Source organism: Poecile atricapillus, chromosome 34, assembly GCF_030490865.1.
Source record: "Poecile atricapillus isolate bPoeAtr1 chromosome 34, bPoeAtr1.hap1, whole genome shotgun sequence".
In the NCBI taxonomy this organism is placed as follows: Eukaryota; Metazoa; Chordata; class Aves; order Passeriformes; family Paridae; genus Poecile; species Poecile atricapillus.
Genome location: NC_081282.1, coordinates 3,201,155 through 3,224,236, shown reverse-complemented (window position 1 = coordinate 3,224,236; position 23,082 = coordinate 3,201,155). Strand labels below are relative to the sequence as shown.

Below are 23,082 nucleotides of genomic sequence, written 5' to 3'. Positions count from 1 at the left end.
TGGAAAAATGGGAATTTTTGGGGAAAATTGGGATTTTATGGAGGGAAAATTGGGATTTTGGGGGGGGAAAATTGGGATTTTGGGGAAATAATTAGGATTTTTTGGGGAAAAAAATTGGGATTTTTGGGGGGGAAATTGGGGTTTTTTGGGGAAAATTGGGGTTTTGGGGGGAAAATTGGGATTTTTTGGGGGAAAAATTGGGATTTTTTTGGGGGGGGAAATTGGGGATTTTGGGGGGGAAAATTGGGATTTTGGGGGTTTTGGGGGGAAAAATGGTAATTTTGAGGGAAAAATGGGATTTTGGGGGGAAAAATGGGAATTTTGGGGGAAAAAGGGGGGATTTGGGAAAATTGGGGGGAAATTGGGGTTTTGGGGGGGTTTGGGGAAAAAATAGGGATTTTTTGGGGGAAAAATTGGGGTTTTTGGGGGAAAAATGGGGATTTTGGGGGGGAAAATTGGGATTTTTTGGGGGGAAATTGGGATTTTGGGGAAAAAAATTGGGATTTTTTTTGGGGGGGAAATTGGGATTTTGGGGAAAAAATTGGGATATTTTGGGGGGAAAATTGGGATTTTAGGGGAAAGTTGGGATTTTTGGGGAAAAAAATTGGGATTTTTTGAGGGGGAAAAATTGGGATTTTTTTGGGGGGGAAAGTTGGGGTTTTGGGGAAAAAAATTGGGATTTTTTGGGGGGAAAATTGGGGTTTTTGGGGGAAAAATTGGGGGGAAAATTGGGAATTTTTGAGGGGGATTTGGGGAAAAAATTGGGATTTTTTTGGGGGGGAATTGGGAAAAAATTGGGGAAAATGGGGATTTTTGGGGAGAAAAATGGGGGGAAATGGGGATTTTTTGGAGGGGAAAAAGGGGGGAATGGGGAAAAATGGGGGGATTTGGGGAAAATGGGATTTTTGAGAAAAAAAAGGGATTTTTTGGGGGATAAAGTGGGATTTTGGGGAAAAAATGAGATTTTCGGGGGGAAAATGGAGAATTTGGGGGGAAAAATGGGGGGATTTGGGAAAATTGGGGGATTTGGGGGGGAAAATGGGAAAATTGGGATTTTTTTGGGGGGAAAATGAGAACTTTTGAGGGAAAATTGGATTTTTGGGGGATTTGGGGGAAAAATGGAGATTTTGGGGTGAAAATTGGGATTTTGGGGGTAAAAATGGAAAAAAATGGGGATTTGGGGGGGTTTTGGGTGAAATTTGAAATTTTGGGAGGGAAAATGTGAATTTTGGGAGAGATTTGGGGTATTTTGGGGAGAAAAATGGGAATTTTGTGGGGAAAAAAGGGAATTTTGGGGGTAAAAAGGGGATTTTGGTGTGGAATTGGGTAAATTGGGGATGGGGGATCTGAAATTTCCCCGGATTCCCCTCCAGGCTGAGCCTCCTGCGGATCCTGGGGGCGACGGCGGCGGCGCCGTTCGGGGTCGGGGTCCTGAGCCACGGCCTGAGGTGTGGGACCCCCCCCACCCGCCTGGCCTGCGCCACCGCCCTGCTGCTGCTGGCACGGTGAGACCCCTCCCCAAAATCACCCCAAAACCACACAGAAACACCCCAGAAACACCCCAAAAATCACCCCCAAATCACCCCAAAATCACCCCAAAAAAACCCCAAAATCACCCCAGAAACACCCCAAAAAAAACCCCAAAAACCACCCAGAATCACCCCAAAAAACACCCCAAAAAACACACAGAATCACCCCAAAAACACCCCAAAATCACCCCAAAAAAAAACCAAAAAAACCCCAAAATCACCCCAAAAAAACCCCAAAATCACCCCAGAAACACCCCAAAACAATCCCAAAAAAATCCCAAAATGACCCCAAAAAAAACCCAAAAATCACCCCAAAAATCACCCCAAAAACCACCCAGAATCACCCCAAAACAATCCCAAAAAAATCCCAAAATGACCCCAAAAAAAACCCAAAAATCACCCCAAAACCACCCAAAAAAAACCCAAAAAAACCCCAAAATCACCCCAAAACCACCCCCAAAATCACCCAAAAAAACCCCCAAAATCACCCAAAAAAACCCCCAAATCACCCCAAAATCACCCCAAAAACCCACAGAATCACCCCAAAATCACCCCAAAATCACCCCAGAAACACACCCAGAATCACCCCAAAACAATCCCAAAAAAATCCCAAAATGACCCCAAAAAAACCCAAAAATCACCCCAAAAACACCCCCAAAATCACCCCAGAAACACCCGGAATCACCCCCAAAAACACCCAAAACCACCCCAAAAACCACACAGAATCACCCCCAAAAGCACCCCAAAATCACCCCAAAAAAAAACCCAAAATCACCCCAAAAAAATCCCCCAAAAAAATCCAAAATCACCCCAGAAACACCCGGAATCACCCCAAAAAAACCCCAAAATCACCCCCCAAAAAATCTAAAATTACCCCCAAAAAATCCCAAAATACCCCAAAAAAACCCCTCAAATCTCCTCCCCCACCCCCTATCGCGACATATCCCGACTCTGACCCCTCCCCCACCCCCAAATCCCCTCCCCCAATCCCCTCCCCCACCCCCCTATCGCGATATATCCCGACTCTGACCCCTCCCCCACCCCCCCTATCGTGACATATCCCGACTCTGACCCCTCCCCCAATCCCCTCCCCCACCCCCTATCCCGATATATCCCGACTCTGACCCCTCCCCCACCCCCTATCGCGATATATCCCGACTGTGACCCCTCCCCCACCCCCTATCGCGATATATCCCGACTCTGACCCCTCCCCCAATCCCCTCCCCCACCCCCTATCGCGATATATCCCGACTCTGACCCCTCCCCCCCAGGCGAGGCTCTCCCCTGTGGCCGCTGCTCTGGGGGTGGGGGAGGGGCGCTGCCGGTGCTGCTGGGGGGCGTGGCCCGAGGTGGGGGAGGGGCGGCCCCTCCCCCCTTCCCCCTCTACACCGCCGCCGCCATCGCCCAGGTGAGGGCGGAGCTGGGACACGGCCAGGTGAGGGGGGAGGGGCAGGGACAGGGGAGGGGGGAGGGGGGAGGGGCAGGGACAGGTGAGGGCGGAGCTGGGACACGGCCAGGTGAGGGGGGGAGGGGCAACACCTGGGGGGAGGGGGGAAGGGGCAGGGACAGGGGAGGGGGGAGGGGCAGAGGGGGGGGGAGGGGGGAGGGGCACGGCCAGGGGAGGGGGGAGGGGCAGGGACAGGTGAGGGGGGAGGGACAACACCTGGGGGGGAGGGGGGAGGGGCACGGCCAGGGGAGGGGGGAGGGGCAACACCTGGAGGGACGGACAAAGGTGAGGGGGAGGGGGGAGGGGCATGGGGGGAGGGGCAACACCTGGGGGGGAGGGGCACTGGGGGAGGGGTGGGGCTGGGACACACCTGGGGGGGAGGGGAGACACCTGAGGGGGGGAGGGGCACAGATCGGGGGGAGGGGAGACACCTGTGACACACCTGGGGGGGAGGGGCGTGTCTGGAGGGGGGGAGGGGCCTCACCTGGGGACACCTGGGGGGGAGGGGTCACACCTGGGGTCTCACCAGGGAGGGGGGAGGGGTCTCACCTGGAGGGGGGAGGGGCACACCTGGGGACACCTGGGGGGGAGGGGCACACCTGGGGGGGGAGGGGCACACCTGGGGTCTCACCTGGGGGGGAGGGGTCTCACCTGGGGTCTCACCTGGAGGGGGAGGGGCACACCTGGGGTCTCACCTGGGGCCGTTGGGGTCCCGCAGGTGAACGGGCACAGGGACAGCGCTGACACTGCCGGGGACAGGAGGGACACCTGGGGACACCTGGACACACCTGGGGACACCCAAAATTCACCTGGAGAGACCCAAATACACCTGGAAACATCCAGAACTCACCTGGAGAGACCAAAAATGGACCTGGAGAGACCAAAAAGTCACCTGGGGAGATCCAGAACTCACCTGGACACACCTGGGGACACCTGGAGACACCTGGGGACACCCAGAACAGACCTGGGGACACCCAAAATTCACCTGGAGAGACCAAAAAGTCACCTGGGGACACCCAGAAGGGACCTGGACACACCTGGGGACACCTGGGAACACCTGGAACCATCCAGAACTCACCTGGAGAGACCCAGAATGGACCTGGGGACACCCAGAAGGGACCTGGAACCATCCAGAACTCACCTGGGGACACCTGGGGACACCTGGGAACACCTGGAACCATCCAGAACACACCTGGGGACACCCAGAACTCACCTGGGGACACCCAGAACTCACCTGGACACACCTGGGCACACCTGGACTCACCTGAGGCCACCTCAGGCCGTCTCTCACCTGTCCCCAGGTAGGTGTGTCCAGGTGTCCCCCAACCCCCCTCAGATCCTCCCAAAACCCCTTCAGCCCCTCCCCCACCCCATCCCCAGGTACCCTCAGACCCCTCCAGGTGTCCCCAGGTGTCCCCAGCCCCTCCCCCACCCCACCCCCAGGTGTACCCATCCCCCCCTCCCCCCGTCCCCAGGTGTCCCCTCCCCCACCCCACCCCGAGGTGTCCCCTCCTCCCCCTCCCCCATCCCCAGGTGTCCTCAGCCCCTCCCCCACCCCACCCCCAGGTGTCCCCTCCCCCCTCCAGGTGTCCCCAATCCCCCTCTGCTGCCCCTCCCCCACCCCATCCCCAGGTACCCCCAGACCCCTCCAGGTGTCCCCAGGTGTCCCCTCCCCCCTCCAGGTGTCCCCAATCCCCCTCTGCCCCTCCCCCACCCCATCCCCAGCCATCCCCTCCCCCCTCAGGTGTCCCCAGGTACCCCCAGACCCCTCCAGGTGTCCCCAGGTGTCCCCAGCCCCTCCCCCACCCATCCCCAGGTGTCCCCTCCCCCCTCCAGGTGTCCCAGTCCCCCTCTGCCCCTCCCCCACCCCATCCCCAGCTGTCCCCTCCCCCACCCCACCCCCAGGTGTCCCCCTCCGCCCCTCCCCCCCCTGCCCCTACTCCCTCTCCCCCCACGACCTCTCCCTCCTCCCCTCCCGCCGCCCTCCCCCCCATCCCGGCCTCGCGCCGGGCGCTGATGACGTCATCACCGGTCCTGGCGGCCATGTTGGGCGGATCCTTCCGGGAGTCCCACCTGTCCCAGGTGAGCCTGGGGCGCTGCCGGCGCCGGGCGCTGCTGCCGCTGCTGCATTTCCTGCACGGCTGCCGGGGCCCCCCCGCGACCCCTGCGGGCTCCTCCCCCCTCACCTGTCCCCGGGCGTGGCGGGCGCGGCGCTGGCGCTGGCGCGGCGTTTCCTGGTGACGTCATTCGAGGAGGAGGTGGCCAATCGGGTGACGGTGGGGGGAGGGGCGGGGCGGCTGTGGGGGTGGGCGGAGCTGTGGGGGAGCCCCGCCCTGGCGCGGCGCGCGGCGCGGGAGCTGCTGGGGGGAGGGGTGGAGGAGGTGGCCCGGAAGTTGGGGGAGGCGGCGCGGGCGGCGCGGGAGCCGGCGGCGCTGGCGGCCGCCATGATGGAGGAGATCGGGGGGGCACTTCCGGGGGGGGAGGGGAGGGGGGAGGGGCTGCCGGGGGTGGGGGGAGGGGAGGGGTGGGACCCCATGGTGGGGGTGGGGGAGGGGGAGTGGGACAGCGAGGAGGGGGAGGAGGAAGAGGATGGGGGAGGAGGAAGAGGAGGAGGAGGGGGATGACGTCATGGAAATGGGAAGTGACGTCATGGAAATGGGAAATGACGTCACGGGAAGTGGAAGTGACGTCACGGAAAGAGATGACGTCATGGAGGAAGGAAATGATGTCATGGAAAGGGCGGATGATGTCACAGAGGAGGGAATTGCGTCACAGAGGGGGGAAATGACGTCATGGAAAGAGAATGACGTCATTGAAGGGAAGTGATGTCATGGAAAGAGATGATGTCATGGAGGAGGAAAACGATGTCATGAAATAAGGAAATGATGTCATGGAAACGGGCAATGACGTCACGGAAAAGGAAGTGACGTCACGGAACGGGAAGGGGGACGGTGACGTCACAGAAGGCGGGAAATGACGTCACAGAGGGGAAAATGGCGTCACAAAAGGACGATGACGTCACGGAGCAAGGAAATGACGTCACGGAAACGCGAGGTGATGACGTCACAGAGGAAAGAAATGACGTCATGGAAAAGGGAAATGACGTCACTGAAAACGAGGGCGATGACGTCACAGAAGGCGATGACGTCACGGAGGACGGAAGTGACGTCACAGGGGGAAGACGATGACGTCACGCGGCAGGGAAGTGACGTCACAGAGGAGAATCGTGACGTCACGGGCGGAGGCGATGACGTCACGGAAACGTCTGGAATTCGGGGACAGCGCTGGGAGATTCTTTGGGACTTCTGGAATTTTCTCTTCGGGACCCTCTGGAACTTTCGGGGGCGTGGCCGGGAATTTCCGGGAATTTTTTTGTTGTTGTTTTTTGGGGTTTCGGGGTCGGAAGCGAATTAAAAAAAACCAAAAAAATTAAAAAAATAAAATTCTGAGGAATTCCAGGTGTGGCCAAAATCCCGAAATTCCCAAAAAACCCCAAAATCCCTCAAAAAAATCCCCCAAAAAATGATTTTGAGGCCATTTCCGCTCATTTTTCCCGTTTTGTGCCCGTTCCGCTCCGTTTTGGGCGATTTTGAGCCAATTTTGGGGCTTTTCCTTCGTTTTTTCAACCTTTAAAGCTCCGCCTCCCCCTCCTGGCCACGCCCCTTCCTTATTTGGGCATTGGCGCGCTCGGCCCCGCCCACATTTCCTTATATGGAAAAAACCGCGCCATAAAAGGAAATGGGGGCGTGGCTTAACCCGGAAGCGCTTGGCGGGAAAATCCCGCTCTCAGCCAATCCCGCGAGAGCTGCGCCGCCATCTTTGCTTCTCCTCACGGCTTCCCGCCTTTCCCTTCCCTCATCCAATCACGGCCCTTTTCTCCCCTCTCAGCCCCGCCCTCTTCGCGTCTCCACCAATCGCGCGCCTCCATTTTCCCGCCTCGCGCGCTGATTGGCTGTCTAAACCCCGCCCAACTCCTGGCGCCCTTCCCGCCTTCACCGCGCAGGCGCGGCCCCGCCCCCTTCCTCCCCTCACGCCGGCGCCATCTTGCCCCGGGCGCTGAGGCGGCACCGGGGGGTTCCCCCCCCCTCCCCCCCCGGCCCGCTTTTTTGAGGTGAAATTCGGCGATTTTGGGGCTTCTCGAGCCTCTCCCCACTCCAGGAGGCGCCGGGGGGAGAGCGGAGCCCCCCCCCGGAGCTGCAGCCGCCGGGGGGGGGGGGGGCGGCCCGGGCTCCCCCAGCGGCCGCCGGGACCGGAGCTGGAGCCGCCGGTGAGGGGAGGGGGGGGGCGGCCTGAGGGGAAAAAAGGGAATTTGGGGAGAAATTTGAGGGAATTTTGGGTTCCCTCGTGGAGTTTTTGGGGATTTTGGGGTTTGGGGTTGGACGGGGGGGAGTTTTTGCTCTGAGGGGAAATTTTGAGGAGGGAAATCCTGAGGGAATCGTGACGGATTTGAGGGGCAGAAATGAATTCTTGGGGTTGAGTTTTGGGGGGATTTTGGGTGATTTTGGGGTTTTTTGTTGTTTGTTTTTTTTTTCACTTCAGTTTCATCTTTGCAATGCCGGCTCCTCGACCCCCAGCCCGGCCCGGGAGCCTCCGGGACCCCGAAGTTGCCGTATTATTCCTCAAAGATGATCCCGAAAAAGTTTTTGGGGAATTGCGGGAGATCGGGCACGGAAGTTTTGGGGCCGTGTTCAGCGTGAGTGCCAAAAAAACCCAAAATCCGCTTAAAAATTTTATCCGAAACGGCCCCGAAACGCGATAAAACGCCTCAAAAAAGCTGAAAATCCGCTCGGGAAACCTCAAAATGTTTTAAAATCCGTTTGAAGTGTGCGAGAATTGAGTTTAAACGCCCCCAAATTGATCTAAAATGTCATGAAATGCTTTAAAATTTGTCTCAAATTTGATGGAATTGAGGGAAAATGCCCTGAAAGACCCAAAATTCGTCCAAAACCACCCCAAAATCCACCTGGGATCACCCAAATTCCCTCAAATCCTCCAAGAATTCCCTCAAATTCCCAAAATGTCCTTAAAAATTCTCTCAAATTCCCACAAAATTCACGCAAATCCTCCAGGACTCCTGAAATTTCCAAGAATTCTCTCAATCCCCCCAAAAATTCCCTCAAACTCCCCAAAAATTCTCTGAAATTCCATTAAACTCTCAAAATTCCCAAATAATCTTTTCAGATCCTCAAAAACTCCATCAAATCTCCCAAAATTCCCTCAAATCCCCAAAAATCCCCTCAAAATTCCCTCAAATCCTCAAATCTCCCTCAAATCTTCCACAATTCTCTCAAATCCCTCAGAACTCCCCAAAATCCCCAAAATTCCCTCAAATCCCCCCAAAATTTCCTAAAATACCCCAAAAATTCTCTCAAATCCCCCAAAATTCCCTCAAATCCCCAAAATTCCCTCAAAGTTCCCTCAAATCCCCCAGAACTTCCCCAAAATTCCCTCAAATCCACTAAAAATTCTCTCAAATCCCCCGAAATTCCCTCAAATCCCCCAAAATTCCCTCAAATCCCCCAAAATTCCATCAAAATTCCCTCAAATCCCCAAAAATTCCATCCAAATCCCCTCAAATCCCTCAGAACTCTCCAAAAAAATCCCTAAAAATTCCCTTAAATCCCCCAAAATTCCCTCAAAATTCCCTCAAATTCCCCTAAATTCCCTCAAAATTCCCTCAAATCCCCCAAAATTCCCTCAAAATTCCCTCAAATTCCCCTAAATTCTTTCAAATCCCCCCCAGAATTCCCTCAAATGCCCCCAAATTTCCTAAAATCCCCCCAAAATTCCCTCAAATCCCCCAAAATTCCCTAAAAATTCCCTAAAAATTCCCTTAAATCCCCCAAAATTCCCTCAAATCCCCCAGAACTTCCCCAAAATTCCCTCAAATCCACTAAAAATTCTCTCAAATCCACCGAAATTCCCTCAAATCCCCCCAAAATTCCCTCAAATCCCCCAAAATTCCCTCAAATCCCCCAAATTTCCCTCAAAATTCCCTCAAATTCCCCTGAATTTCCTCAAATCCCCCCCAAAATTCCCTCAAATGCCCCCAAAATTCCCTCAAATCCCCCAAAATTCCCTGAAATGCCCCCAAAATTCCCTCAAATCCCCAAAAATTCCATCCAAATCCCCTGAAATCCCTCAGAACTCTCCCAAAAAATCCCTAAAAATTCCTTTAAATCCCCCAAAATTCCCTAAAAATTCCCTCAAATCCCCCAAAATTCCCTCAAACTCCCCAAAAACTCCCTCAAATCTCCCAAAACTCTCCCAAAATCCCCAAAAATCCCCAAAATTCCCCAAATTCTCCCCAAAACCTCTCCCCCAGGCCCGTGACCTGCGCTCCCAGGAGTTGGTGGCCATCAAGAAAATGTCCTACCGTGGCCGAGCCTCCAGCGAGGTGAGCCCAGCCCCCCAAAACCCCCCAAAAAAACCCCAAAAAACCCCAAATTCCCATCAAAAACCCCAAAATCCTGGGATTTCACCCCAAAACCCAGAAGTGGCAGGACATCGTGAGGGAGGTGAAGGTGCTGCAGAGGCTCCGGCACCCCAACACCGTCGGCTTCAGGGGCTGCTACCTGCGGGAAAACACGGCCTGGGTGAGACCCCCGAATTTGGGGAGGGGTCCCCAAAATGTGGGGAGGGGTCCTGGGGGGGGTCGGGAATTTTGGGGAATTTTTGGGAATTTTTGGGAATTTTTTTGGAATTTTTTTAGAATTTTTTTGGATTTTTGGGGAATTTTTTTGGAATTTTTTTTGATTTTTTGGGAATTTTTTGGGGTGGTTTTAAGGAATTTTTTGGGGTTTTAAATCGGTCTGGGGGAGACCCCCGAATTTGGGGAGGGGTCCCTGAAATGTGGGGAGGGGTCCTGGGGGGGGTCGGGAAATTTGGGGAATTTTTGGGAATTTTTGGGGAATTTTTTTGGAATTTTTTTAGATTTTTGGGGCTTTTTTTTGGTATTTTTTTTTATTTTTTGGGAATTTTTTGGGGTGGTTTTAAGGAATTTTTTGGGGTTTTAAATGGGTCTGGGGGAGACCCCAAAATTTGGGGAGGGGTCCCCAAAATGTGGGGAGGGGTCCTGGGGGGGTCGGGAATTTTGGGGAATTTTTGGGAATTTTTAGGAATTTTTGGGGATTTTTGGGGAATTTTTTTGGAATTTTTTTTTATTTTTTCGGGATTTTTTTTTTTTTTTTTTTGGGGAATTTTTTGGGGTGGTTTTAAGGAATTTTTTGGGATTTTGGAGGTTTTAAATGGGGCTGGGGGAGACCCCCGAATTTGGGGAGGGGTCCTGGGGGGGTCGGGAAATTTGGGGAATTTTTGGGAATTTTTGGGAATTTTTTTGGAATTTTTTTGGAATTTTTTTTGATTTTTTGGGAATTTTTTGGGGTGGTTTTAAGGAATTTTTTGGGATTTTGGGGGTTTTAAATGGGTCTGGGGGAGACCCCAAAATTTGGGGAGGGGTCCTGGGGGGGTCGGGAAATTTGGGGAATTTTTGGGAATTTTTAGGAATTTTTTTAGGAATTTTTTTGGAATTTTTTTGGATTTTTTGGGGGATTTTTTTGGGTTTTTTTTTGTTTTTTGGGAATTTTTTGGGGTGCTTTTAAGGATTTTTTTGGGATTTTGGGGATTTAAAATGGGTCTGGGGGAGACCCCAAAATTTGGGGAGGGGTCCTGGGGGGGGTTGGGAATTTTGGGGAATTATTTGGGAATTTTGGGGAATTTTTTGGGGATTTTTAGGATTTTTTTGGGAATTTTTTTTTAATTCTTTTTTATTTTGGGGGGATTTTTTTTGATTTTTTGGGAATTTTTTGGGTGGTTTTAAGGAATTTTTGGGGATTTTTTGGGGTAGACCCCAAAATTCAGGGAGGGGAATTTTGGGATTTTTGGGGATTTTTGGGAGTTTTCGGATTTTGGGGAATTTTGGGGATTTTGGGAATTTTGGGGAATTTGGGGAATTTGGGGAATTTTGGGATTTTGGGAATTTTGGGAATTTTGGGAATTTTGGGGAATTTTGGGATTTTTGGGGTTCCCAAAGTGAGCCCCTCCCCCCCCAGCTCGCCATGGAATTCTGTGTGGGATCAGCCCTGGATCTGCTGGAAGGTGAAAATTCCGGAATTTCGGGGCTTTTTGGGATTTCTGGGGGATTTTGGGATTTCTTGGGAATTTTGGGGGATTTTGGGATTTATTGGGAATTTTGGGGGGGAATTTTTGGGGTGAATTTGGGTGATTTTGGGGATATTTTGGGTGGATTTTTGGGATAATTTTGGGGTGAATTTGGGTGATTTTTGGAGGTGATTTTGGGGTGATTTTGTGGATATTTTTGGGGTGATTTTGGGGTGAATTTGGGTGATTTTGGGGATGGTTTTGGGATGATTTTGGGGGATATTTTGGGGTGATTTTGGGGTTATTTTTGGGATGTTTTTGGGCTGATTTTGGGGTGAATTTGAGTGATTTTTGGGGTGAACTTGGGGATGTTTTTGGGGTGAATTTGGGTGATTTTGGGGGATATTTTTGGGCTCATTTTAGGGTGAATTTGGATGATTTTGGGCTGATTTTGGGGTGAATTTTGGTGATTTTGGGGTGATTTTTTGGGGTGATTTTGGGGATTTTTTTGGGCTGATTTTGGGGATGTTATTGGGATGATTTTTGTGGATATTTTTGGGGTGAATTTGGATGTTTTGGGGGTGATTTTGGGGTGAATTTTGGTGATTTTGGGGTGATTTTTTGGGCTGATTTTGGGGATGTTTTTGGGGTGATTTTGGGGTGAATTTGGGGTGATTTTGGGGATGTTTTTGGGGTGATTTTGGGTTGAATTTTGGTGATTTTGGGGATGTTTTTGGGCTGATTTTGGGCTGATTTTGGGGTGATTTTGGGCTGATTTTGGGGTGAATTTGGGTGATTTTGGGTCTCCCCCCGCCTGCCCCCCAAGGTCACCAGGAGCCGCTGAGGGAGGAGGAGATCGGGGCCATCACTGAGGGGGCCCTGCAGGGCCTGGGCTACCTGCACAGCCAGGGGGTCATTCACAGGTATAGGGGCTGCCCCATAGATCCCTCCTGCCCCATAGATCCTGCCCCATAGATCATCCCTGCCCCATAGGTCCTGTGTGACCCATAGATCCACAGCCTGGGCTACCTGCACAGCCAGGGGGTGATCCACAGGTGGGGCTGCCCCATAGATCCTGACCCATAGATCCTGCGTGACCCATAGATCCTGTGTGACCCATAGATCATCCCTGCCCCATAGATCCTGCCCCATAGATCCTGTGTGCCCTATAGATCCACAGCCTGGGCTACCTGCACAGCCAGGGGGTCATTCACAGGTGGGGCTGCCCCATAGATCCTGCCCCATAAATCCTGCCCCATAGATCCTGTGTGACCCATAGATCCTGTGTGCCCTATGGATCCTGCCTCATAGATCACCCCTGCCCCATAGATCCACAGTCTGGGCTACCTGCACAGCCAGGGGGTGATCCACAGGTGGGGCTGCCCCATAGATCCCTCCTGCCCCATAGATCCTGCCCCATAGATCCTGCCCCATAGATCATCCCTGCCCCATAGAGCATCCCTGCCCCATAGATCCTGTGTGCCCCATAGATCCTGTGTGCCCCATAGATCATCCCTGCCCCATAGATCCTGCCCCATAGAGCATCCCTGCCCCATAGATCCTGTGTGACCCATAGATCCTGCCCCATAGATCCACAGCCTGGGCTACCTGCACAGCCAGTGGGTGATCCACAGGTGGGGCTGCCCCATAGATCCTGCCCCATAGCTCCCTCCTGCCCCACAGCTCCCTCCTGCCCCACAGCTCCCTGCAGCCCCATAACCTCTCCCCCTACCCCATACATCCTGTTTGTCCTATAGATCCTGCCCCATAGATTGTGCCCCATAGCTCCCTCTTGCCCCTCGATCCCACCCCATAGCTCCCTCCTGCCCCACGGCTCCCTGCAGCCCCATAACCTCTCCCCCTGCCCCATACATCCTGTTTGTCCTATAGACCCTCCCCTATAGATCCTGCCCCATAGATCCTGCCCCATAGCTCCCTCCTGCCCCACAGCTCCCTGCAGCCCCATAACCTCTCCCCCTGCCCCACAGCTCCCTCCTGCCCCATAGCTCCTGCCCCACGGCTCCCTGCAGCCCCATAACCTCTCCCTCTGCCCCCCATCTCTCCCCCAGGGACATCAAGGCCGGGAACATCCTCCTGGGGACCCCCGGCCACGTCAAACTGGGCGACTTCGGCTCGGCCGCCGTGGCCACCCCGGCCAATTCCTTGGTGGGGACCCCGTACTGGTGAGGGGGGGGGAGGGGATTCGTTCATTCTTTATTTGGGGAGGGGTCTCGGGGGGGTTTGGGGGGTTTGGGGAGGGGTCCCCAAGGCTGAACCCCCCCCCGGTGTCACCCCCAGGATGGCCCCGGAGGTGATTCTGGCCATGGACGAGGGGCTCTACGACGGCCGGGCGGACGTGTGGTCACTGGGCATCACCTGCATCGAGATGGGTGAGGGGGAATTTGGGGAGGGGGCTTCAATTGGGGAGGGGGAGGGGTTTGGGGGGGTTTTGGGGATTTTTTGGGAATTTTTTGGGATTTTTTTGGGTTTTTTTGGGGGGTTTTTTGGGATTTTTTTTGGATTTTTTGGGGGGGTTTTGGGGGTTGTGTGGTCCCTGGGCATCACCTGCATCGAGATGGGTGAGGGGGAATTGGGGAGGGGGCTTCAATTGGGGAGGGGTTTGGGGGAATTTGGGAGGGTTTGGGGGAGTTTTAGGAATTTTTTGGGATTTTTTTGGTGGTTTTTTGGGGTGATTTTGGGGTTTTTTTGGGGGTGAATTTGGGGTTTTTTTGGGGACAGATTTTGGGGTGAATTTGGGGTTTTTTGGGGTGAATTTGGGGTTTTTAGGGGATGGGTTTTGGGGTTTTTTGGGGTGAATTTGGGGGTTTTTTTGGGGTGAATTTGGTGGTTTTAGGGGATGGATTTTGGGGTGTTTTGGGGTGAATTTGGGGTTTTTTTTTTGGGTGAATTTGGGGTTTTTAGGGGATGGATTTTGGGGTTTTTTGGGGTGAATTTGGGGTTTTTTGGGGTGAATTTGGGGGTTTTTTTTGGGTGAATTTGGTGGTTTTAGGGGATGGATTTTGGGGTGTTTTGGGGTGAATTTGGGGGTTTTTTTGGGGGTGAATTCGGGGTTTTTTTGGGGACAGATTTTGGGATGAATTTGGGGTTTTTGGGAGCAGATTTTGGGGTGAATTTGGGGTTTTTTGGGAGCAGATTTTGGGGTGAATTTGGGGTTTTTAGGGGACGGATTTTGGGGTGTTTTGGGGTGAATTTCGGGGTTTTTTTTGGGGGTGAATTTGGGGTTTTTGGGAGCAGATTTTGGGGTGAATTTGGGGTTTTTAGGGGATGGATTTTGGGGTTTTTTGGGGTGAATTTGGGGTTTTTGGGGACAGATTTTGGGGTGAATTTGGAGGTTTTTGGGGTGAATTTGGAGGTTTTTGGGGTGAATTTGGGGTTTTTAGGGTTCCCTTTCCCCCCCAGCTGAGCGGAGGCCGCCCCTGTTCCAGCTGAACGCGATGAGCGCCCTTTACCACATCGCCCAGAGAGACCCCCCGGGGCTGAAACAGCCCCACACGTGGTCAGTGCTGCCCCATAGATCCATCCTGCCCCATAGATCCATCCTGCCCCATAGATCCTGTGTGCCCCATAGATCATCCCTGCCCCATAGATCAGCCCTTTACCACATCGCCCAGAGAGACCCCCCGGGGCTGAAACAGCCCCAGACATGGTCAGTGCTGCCCCATAGATCCTGTGTGCCCCATAGATCCTGCCCCATAGATCCTGCCCTATAGATCATCCCTGCCCCATAGATCATCCCTGCCCCATAGATCAGCCCTTTACCACATCGCCCAGAGAGACCCCCCGGGGCTCAAACAGCCCCACAGCTGGTCAGTGCTGCCCCATAGATCCATCCTGCCCCATAGATCCTGTGTGCCCCATAGATCATCCCTGCCCCATAGATCAGCCCTTTACCACATCGCCCAGAGAGACCCCCCAGGACTGAAACAGCCCCAGACATGGTCAGTGCTGCCCCATAGATCCTGTGTGCCCCATAGATCCTGTGTGCCCCATAGAGCCTGCCCCATAGATCCTGTGTGCCCCATAGATCATCCCTGCCCCATAGATCATCCCTTTACCACATCGCCCAGAGAGACCCCCCGGGGCTGAAACAGCCCCACACGTGGTCAGTGCTGCCCCATAGATCCTGTGTGCCCCATAGATCCTGCCCCATAGATCCTGTGTGCCCTATAGATCCTGCCCCATAGATCCTATGTGCCCTATAGATCCTGCTCCATAGATCATCCCTGCCCCATAGATCAGCCCTTTACCACATCGCCCAGAGAGACCCCCCAGGACTCAAACAGCCCCAGACATGGTCAGTGCTGCCCCATAGATCCTGCCCTATAGATCCTGTGTGCCCCATAGATCCTGTGTGCCCCATAGATCATCCCTGCCCCATAGATCCTGACCCATAGATCCTGACCCATAGATCCTGACCTACAGATCATCCCTGCCCCATAGATCATCCCTGCCCCATAGATCCTGCCCCATAGATCCTGCCCCATAGATCCTGCCCCATAGACTCTGCCCTATAGATCCTGACCCACAGATTCCCCATCCCCCCCCAGGTCAGAGGAGTTTCGGGATTTCGTTTCTCGCTGTCTCCGGAAGCTTCCGCAGGATCGGCCCCGAGCGCGGGAACTGCTGCAGGTGGGACCCCAAAATCCACCCAAAAAACCCCAAAAATCCACAAAATCCACCCAAAAACCCCCAAAATTCATCCAAAAAACCCCAAAAATCCACAAAATCCACCCGAAAACCCCCAAAATTCACCCAAAACCCCCAAAATCCACCCAAAAAACCCCAAAATTCACCCAAAAAACCCCAAAATTCACCCAAAATCCACAAAATCCACCCAAAAAACCCCCAAAATCCCCAAAATCCACCCAGAAAACCCCAAAATTCACCCAAAAAACCCCAAAAATCCACAAAATCCTCAAAATCTCCCCAAAAACCCGACAAAAAAACCCAAAAATCACCCGGGAACAGCAAAATTTGGGGGATTTTTTGGTGATTTTGAGATGATTTTGATGATTTTTGTGGTGATTTTGATGATTTTTGGGCTGATTTTGATGATTTTGGGTTGATTTTGATGATTTTTGTGCTGATTTTGATGATTTTGGGCTGATTTTGATGATTTTGGGTTAATTTTGGCTGATTTTGGGTTGATTTTGATGATTTTGTGCTGATTTTGATGATTTTTGGGTTGATTTTAATGATTTTTGGGTTGATTTTGGGTTGATTTTGATGATTTTCGTGGTGATTTTGATGATTTTTGGGCTGATTTTGGGTTAATTTTGATGATTTTGGGTTAATTTTGGCTGATTTTGTGGTGATTTTGATGATTTTGGGCTGATTTTGATGATTTTGGGTTAATTTTGATGATTTTGGGTTGATTTTGATGATTTTGGGTTAATTTTGGCCGTTTTTGGGGTTCCAGCACCGTTTCCTGGCCCAGGAGCGACCCCCGGGCGTGGTCCCAGAGCTGCTGCGCAGAACCAGGATGGGCACCAGGGACTCGGTGAGTGCGCCCCAGTACGGACCAGTATAGACCAGTACAGACCAGTACAGACCAGTGCAGACCAGTACAAACCAGTACAGACCAGTACAGACCAGTATAGACCAGTACAGACCAGTATAAACCAGTATAGACCAGTACAAACCAGTATAAACCAATATAGACCAGTACAAACCAGTACAGACCAGTATAAACCAGTATAAACCAGTACACACCAGTATAAACCAGTACAGACCAGTATAGACCAGTACAAGCCAGTATAAACCAGTACAGACCAGTATGGGCTGGCTGGGTTCCAGTCTTGGTCCTGGTTCATCCCAGTTTGTTCCCAGTTCCCTCCCAGTCCCTCCCAGTTTGCTCCCAGTTCCCTCCCAGTCCCTCCCAGTCCCTCCCAGTCCATCCCAGTTCGCTCCCAGTCTGACCCCTCCCCCCTCTGTCCCCCCAGGACCCCCCCAGCCCCTCCCCCAGCATTCCCAGTTCTCCCAGTAGCACCAGTGACCCCCCCAGCCTGGGGGACCCCGAGGACGACGCCGAGGGGGGAGGGGAGGGGTCCCCCGGGACCCCCCCGCAGGTGAGGAGGGGAAATTTCCGGAATTTTCGGGAAATTTGGGGAATTTTCTGGAAATTTCCGGAATTTTTGGGAAATTTCCGGAATTTTCGGGAAATTTGGGGAATTTTCTGGAATTTTCTGGAATTTTTGGGAGGGTCCGGGGAAGTTTTCAGGGATTTCGGGGGAAATTCGGGAATTTTGGGAGGGATTTGGGGAAATTTGGGAATTTGGAGGGGAAATTTGGGAGTTTTCAGGGATTTGGGAGGATTTTGAGGGAATTTGGGGAATTTTCAGGGAATTTGGGAGGATTTGAGGGAATTTTGGGGAATTTTCAGGGATTTTGGGAGGATTTTGAGGGAATTTTGGGAATTTTCAGGGATTTTGGGGTGGAATTTGGGGGAAATTTGGGGAGGTTTGGGGTCTCCCCTTTCCCATTCCCAGAAATTCCCCCAATTAATTCAATCCCGATTTTTAACTCCCTTTTCCCTAAAAAACATCAAATTTCATCCCAAAATTTCCCTTTAATTCCCATTTTTCCCTCACAAACGGCCTCGTTTTTCCCATTTTTGCCGTTTTTCCCTCAAAATCCAAAGTTTTTCTTCCCTTTCTCCCCTCACCAACAGCAACGTTCGGTTTCCCCTCCCCTTTTTCCCCTTTTTCCCCTTTTTTCCCTTTTTTCCCATTTTCCCCATTCCCACATAATTCCCATTTCCCAATTCCTCCCTTTTTTCCCATTTTTCCCCATTTTCCCCTCATTTCACCCCAATTTTTCCCCCTTTTTTCCCATTTTCCCCTCATTTTTCCCCATTTTTCCCTCATATTCCCACAATTTCTCCCATTTTCCCCTCATTTTGTCCCATTTTCCCCTCATTTTCCCTCATTTTTTTTCAGTTTTCCCATTTTTCCCCATTTTCCCCCCATTTTCCCCTCACATTCCCTCATTTCACCCCAATTTTTCCCCGTTTTTTTCCCATTTTCCCCTCATTTTCCCTCATTTTCTCTCCCTCAGGACGACGCCATTTCCGCCATTTTGTCTCCCCAAAATCCCAATTTTCCCACCCAAAATCCCGATTTCCCCACCCAAAATCCCGATTTTTCCACCCAAAATCCCGATTTCCCCACCCAAAATCCCGATTTTTCCACCCAAATTCCCGATTTTTCCACCCAAAATCCCGATTTTTCCACCCAAATTCCCTTTTCTTCCCCCTCCATTTCCCCTCCGGCCGCCATTTTGTCTCCCCCCTCACCCCTTCAAACCCCAACTTCAACCCCACAAAACCCAAATTTCCCCCCTCAAAACTCCACTTTTTCCCCTCAAAACTCCACTTTTTCCCCAAAAAACGCATTTTTATCCCCAAAAAACTCATTTTCATCCCCCTCAGACGCAAATTCCCCCTCACAAAAACCCCTTTTACCTCCCGCCGCCGACTCTCCCTCATCGCCGGCGGCCATTTTGTCCCGGCCCGACGTCCTTTTATCTTCTCAAAATTCGATTTTATCCTCTCAAAACTCGATTTTATCTCCTCAAAATCCGATTTTATCCCCTCAAAATCCGATTTTATCCCCTCAAAATTCAATTTCCCCCTCAGAAAACCCCGTTTTATCCCCTTCAACCCCAAATTTCCCCTCCTCATCCCTCCCTTTCTCCCCGGCCGCCATTTTGTCCCCTCAGGCCTCCATTTTCCCGCCCAAAATTCCCGATTTTCCCCCCAAAACTCCCGATTTTCCACCCAAAATTCCAGATTTTCCACCCAAAATTCCCGATTTTCCCCCCAAAACTCCAACTTTCCCCTCAAAAACCCCTCCCCTCGCCTTCCTCCCCTCCCCTCGCCGCTCCCCTTCCCCCCTCCCCTCCCCTCCATTTTCCCCTCAGCTCCTCTGCTCCCTCTTGGCCTTCACCGCCGCCCTCCACCCCTCCCCCCCTTCCTTCCTCCTCCTCCTCGCCGCATTTTGGGCTCAGAAACGTCGATTTCGGGTTTTTCTCTCCGTTGTGGAGTTCGGTGCCACGGCCTTGGCGCTGTCTCAGGCTTTGCTCCCCCTCCACCCTCCCCTGGGCGCGGTGGCCTGGGCCGCCATTGCTGCCGTCATGGCGGTGGCGGTCACATCGCGGCGCCGTTTGTGCGTCCCCGCGGCCGTTCTGGCGGCTCAGCTCTGGATTTCCCCGTGGTTGTTTTTACCTCTTTACGTTTTGGGGGAGATTTCCCGCGGGGGCCGCGCTCATCGCTTGTGGCTCCGCGTCCTCCTGGGTTTGCCTCCTCCTCTTTTCCGCCTCTTCTCCCGCCTGGGTTTGGCCTCCGAGCGAGGCCTTTTCGCGTTTTTCCCCAAAACCAACAAAACGCGGTTCCGGAGCCGCCTGCCCCTCCCCCAGCGGCGATTTTTGGGTGAAATTCCCCCAAATTCCAGGAGTTTTTGGGGTTTCGGGGGTTTTTGGAGGGATTTTTGGAGGGGTTTTTCCGGGAGGTTCCGGAAGGTTCTGGCGGGGGTTTGGGGGGGGAGGGGGAGCGCCCATCCCCCACCCAGCCGGATCCCCCGGCCTCGGCCCCGGCCCCTCCCCCCACCCCCCCCAAAGAAACCCCAAATTCGGGGTCCCGCCCCTCCCCCACCCCCCAGGAGGCCCTGGAGGTGAGGCCGGGGTGGGGGAGGGGCGACCGAAACACCCAAAATTCCCCCGTTTTAACCCAAAAATAAAGGGTTAAAAAATGCCAAAAAAAGGGTTAAAAAATCCCAAAAAAGGTAAAAAAATCCCCCCAAAAAAAGTTAAAAAATCCCCCCAAAAAAGGGTTAAAAAAATCCCAAAAAATTGTAAAAATCCCCCCAAAAAAGGGTTAAAAAAAAACCAAAAAAAGGTTAAAAAATCCACCCCAAAAAAAGGTTAAAAAATCCAAAAAAAACCCGTTAAAAATCTCAAAAAAAGGTTAAAAAAATCCCAAAAAAGGATAAAAATCCCCCCCAAAAAAGGTTAAAAAAATCCCAAAAAAAGGGTAAAAAATCCCCCAAAAAATGTTAAAAATCCCCCCAAAAAAGGGTTAAAAATCCCCAAAAAAAAGGGTTAAAAAAATCCCAAAAAAGGTTAAAAATCCCCCCAAAAAAGTTTAAAAAAAAACCCAAAAAAGGTTAAAAAATCCCAAAAAAAACCTGTTAAAAAAATCCCAAAAAAGGTTAAAAATCCCCAAAAAAAAGGGTTAAAAAATCCCCCCAGAAAAGGTTAAAAAAATCCCCCCAAAAAAAGGTTAAAAAATCCCAAAAAAAAGGTTAAAAAATCCCCAAAAAAGGGTTAAAAAAATCGTCCCAAAAAGGGTTAAAATATCCCAAAAAAAAAGGTTAAAAAAATCCCAAAAAAGGTTAAAAAATCCCCCCAAAAATGTTAAAAATCCCCCCAAAAAAAAGGGTTAAAAAAATCCCAAAAAAAGGTTAAAAAATCCCCCAAAAAAAGGGTTACAAATCCCCAAAAGAGGTTAAAAATCCCCCCAAAAAAGGGTTAAAAAAAAACCATAAAAGGGTTAAAAAAATCGCAAAAAGGTTAAAAAAATCTCAAAAAAAGGTTAAAAAATCCCCCCGAAAATGTTAAAAATCCCCCCAAAAAAGGTTAAAAAAAACCCCAAAAAAGGTTAAACAATCCCAAAAAAGGTTTAAAAAAATCCAGAAAAAAGGTTAAAATCCTCCCAAAAAAGGTTAAAAAAATCCCCCCAAAAAAGGGTTAAAAAAATCCCAAAAAAAGTTAAAAAATCCCCAAAAAAGGTTAAAAAAATCCCCCCAAAAAAGGTTAAAAAATCCCCAAAAAAAGGGTTAAAAAATCCCAAAAAAAGATTAAAAAGTCCCAAAAAAAAAGGTTAAAAAAATCCCCAAAAAATATTAAAAAACTCCCAAAAAAGGGTTAAAAAAATCCCAAAAAAAAAAACCCCGGGAATTCCCAACCCGAAAAAATTTGGGATTTTTGGGGTCGAAATCCCGAAATTTTGGGGAAAAACTCCTGGAAAAACCAAAATAAAATCAAAAATTTGGGATTTTTGGGGGTGAAAATCCCGAAATTTTGGGGGTGAAAATGTCGGAAAAACCAAAAAAAATCCCAAAATTTGGGTTTGGGATTTGCCCAATTTTTTTAGGGATTTTCCCGATTTTTGGGGGATTTTCCATGAAATTTTGGGATTTTTTTCCTCCTTTTTTTTCCCTATTTATTTTCCCGGGGGGTCCCCAAAATTCCCGAGCTTTGAGGTGGGGGAGGGGCGGAATTTTTGGGGGAATTTTTGGGTTTTTTTCCATTTTTTTTTCCGTTTTTTTTTTAATTTTTTTGGGAATTTTTTTGGGGAATTTTCGTCGTTTTCGGGGAATTTTCTTTGGAATTAATTTTATTTAAAATATAATTAATTTAAAGCATTCTCGGTTTCGTTTCTTTTGGTTTAAATTTGATTTTTTTGGTTGGGTTTTGGGGGGAAAAAGGGAAAATTTGGGGGGAAAAAGGGAATTTTGGGAAAAAAATTGAAAATTTGGGGAAAAAAATGGAATTTTGGGGAAAAAAAGGGAATTTTGGAAAAAAAGAGGAAATTTTGGGGAAAAAAAAAGGGAATTTTAAGGAAAAAAATGGAAAATTTGGGGAAAAAAAGGGAATTTTGGAAAAAAAAAGGGAATTTGGGGAAAAAAGGGAATTTTGGGGAAAAAAGGGAATTTTGGGGGGGAAAGGGAAAATTTGGGGGAAAAAAAGGGAATTTTGGTGAAAAAAGGGAATTTTGGGGAAAAAAATGGAAAATTTGAGGAAAAAAAGGGAATTTTGGGGGAAAAATTGGGAATTTTGGAAAAAAAAATGGAAAAATTAAGAAAAAAATTGAAAATTGGGGAAAAAAATGGAAAATTTGGGGAAAAAAAGGGAATTTTGGGGAAAAAAGGGAATTTTGGGGAAAAAAATGGGAAAATTGGGGAAAAAATTGGAATTTTGGGGAAAAAAAGGGAATTTTGGGGGAAAAAAAGGGAATTTTGAGGTTCCTTGATGGAATTTTTGGGGGGTTTGGGGCTCTCCAAGGAAAATTTGGGGTTTTTTGGTGGGAATTTGGGTTTTTTGTTTAAAATTGGGAATTTTGAGGTGGAATTTGGGATTTTTTTGGGGAAGAATTTGGGGTTTTCTGTTGGATTTTGGGGTTTTTTGTTAAAATTTGGGGGTTTTTTGTTAAAATTTGGGGTTTTTTGTTGGTATTTTGGGTTTTTTTGTTGGAATTTTGGTTTTTTGTTGGAATTTTGGGAATTTCGTTGGAATTTTGGGTTTTTGGGGCAGAATTTGGGGTTTTTTTATTGGAATTTTGGGGTTTTTTTGTTGAAATTTGGGTTTTTTGTTGGAAATTTGGGATTTTTTGTTAAAATTTGGGGTTTTTGGGGTTTTTTTGTTGGAATTTTGGGGTTTTTTGTTGGAATTTTGGGAATTTTTATTGGAATTTTTGGGTTTTTTTGTTGGAATTTTGTTTTTTTAATTGGAATTTTGGTTTTTTAATGGAATTTTGGGGTTTTTTGTTGGAATTTTTGGGTTTTTTTGTTGGAATTTTGGGAATTTTTATTGGAATTTTGTATTTTTGTTAAAATTTGGGGTTTTTTGTTTGAATTTTTGAGTTTTTTTGTTGGAATTTTGGTTTTTTTATTGGAATTTTGGGATTTTTGTTGGAATTTTGTTTTTTTTATTGGAATTTTTGGGTTTTTCTTGTTGGAATTTTGGTTTTTTGTTGGAATTTTGGGTTTTTTATTGGAATTTTTGGGGTTTTTTGTTGAAATTTTGGTTTTTTATTGGAATTTTGGTTTTTTTGTTGGAATTTGTGGTTTTTTGTTGAAATTTTTGGGTTTTTTGTTGGAATTTTTTGGTTTTTTATTGGAATTTTGGGTTTTTTTGTTAAAATTTGTGGGTTTTTGTTGAAATTTGTGGTTTTTTGTTGGAATTTTTGGGTTTTTCTGTTGGAATTTT

The 23,082-nt window shown here is 49.7% G+C and overlaps 2 protein-coding genes and 1 long non-coding RNA gene across 11 annotated transcripts; 2 read left to right on the top strand and 1 right to left on the bottom strand.

Annotated features, from left to right (window-relative positions):
• The first annotated feature begins 1,290 nt into the window (after nt 1-1,290).
• Nucleotides 1,291-4,128, top strand: LOC131590632 (atherin-like). Of its 2 annotated transcripts, none has more exons than XM_058860909.1 (3): nt 1,291-1,505; nt 2,801-2,937; nt 3,695-4,128. In XM_058860909.1, exons 1-3 carry the CDS (start codon nt 1,338-1,340, stop codon nt 3,696-3,698), a joined length of 309 nt encoding a protein of 102 aa, XP_058716892.1. In that variant the 5' UTR covers nt 1,291-1,337; the 3' UTR covers nt 3,699-4,128. The 2 variants fall into 2 exon arrangements, 1 of the variants encoding a protein (XP_058716892.1); XR_009280162.1 differs by having other exon boundaries at nt 1,304-1,505; nt 2,801-2,964.
• On the bottom strand, nt 3,709-4,279 carry LOC131590644 (uncharacterized). Of its 2 annotated transcripts, none has more exons than XR_009280176.1 (3): nt 4,076-4,273; nt 3,827-4,033; nt 3,709-3,785 (listed from the first exon to the last, which is right to left on the bottom strand). It is a non-coding gene; the product is annotated as an uncharacterized LOC131590644 (long non-coding RNA). The 2 variants fall into 2 exon arrangements; XR_009280177.1 differs by lacking the exon at nt 3,709-3,785 and having other exon boundaries at nt 3,953-4,033; nt 4,076-4,168; nt 4,211-4,279.
• A 2,735-nt stretch (nt 4,280-7,014) lies between these two features.
• Nucleotides 7,015-21,518, top strand: LOC131590608 (serine/threonine-protein kinase TAO2-like). Of its 7 annotated transcripts, XM_058860842.1 has the most exons (18): nt 7,015-7,243; nt 7,516-7,669; nt 9,302-9,373; nt 9,468-9,572; nt 11,028-11,073; nt 11,903-11,999; nt 13,146-13,259; nt 13,375-13,466; nt 14,497-14,593; nt 15,645-15,726; nt 16,517-16,597; nt 17,040-17,165; nt 18,154-19,857; nt 19,902-19,946; nt 20,080-20,554; nt 20,599-20,621; nt 20,816-20,861; nt 21,017-21,518. In XM_058860842.1, the coding sequence occupies exons 2-13, from the start codon at nt 7,529-7,531 to the stop codon at nt 19,768-19,770; spliced, it is 2,670 nt and encodes an 889-aa protein (XP_058716825.1). In that variant the 5' UTR covers nt 7,015-7,243; nt 7,516-7,528; the 3' UTR covers nt 19,771-19,857; nt 19,902-19,946; nt 20,080-20,554; nt 20,599-20,621; nt 20,816-20,861; nt 21,017-21,518. The 7 variants fall into 7 exon arrangements, with proteins under 7 accessions (XP_058716825.1, XP_058716826.1, XP_058716831.1 ...); XM_058860843.1 differs by lacking the exons at nt 19,902-19,946; nt 20,599-20,621 and having other exon boundaries at nt 20,374-20,417; nt 20,795-20,861; XM_058860848.1 differs by lacking the exons at nt 19,902-19,946; nt 20,080-20,554; nt 20,599-20,621; nt 20,816-20,861; nt 21,017-21,518 and having other exon boundaries at nt 7,551-7,669; nt 18,154-19,855.
• The last annotated feature ends 1,564 nt before the right edge of the window (nt 21,519-23,082 follow it).

Excerpts from the sequence above, each read along its gene's own strand:
- LOC131590632 (XM_058860909.1), top strand. The coding sequence starts at position 1,338 with ATGGGGGATCTGAAATTTCCCCGGATTCCCCTCCAGGCTGAGCCTCCT. Across the intron at positions 1,506-2,800 it reads GCCCTGCTGCTGCTGGCACG|GCGAGGCTCTCCCCTGTGGC; the intron begins GTGAGACCCCTC and ends CCTCCCCCCCAG.
- LOC131590608 (XM_058860843.1), top strand. The coding sequence starts at position 7,529 with ATGCCGGCTCCTCGACCCCCAGCCCGGCCCGGGAGCCTCCGGGACCCC. Across the intron at positions 9,374-9,467 it reads GTGGCCGAGCCTCCAGCGAG|CAGAAGTGGCAGGACATCGT; the intron begins GTGAGCCCAGCC and ends CACCCCAAAACC. Across the intron at positions 14,594-15,644 it reads CTGAAACAGCCCCACACGTG|GTCAGAGGAGTTTCGGGATT; the intron begins GTCAGTGCTGCC and ends ATCCCCCCCCAG.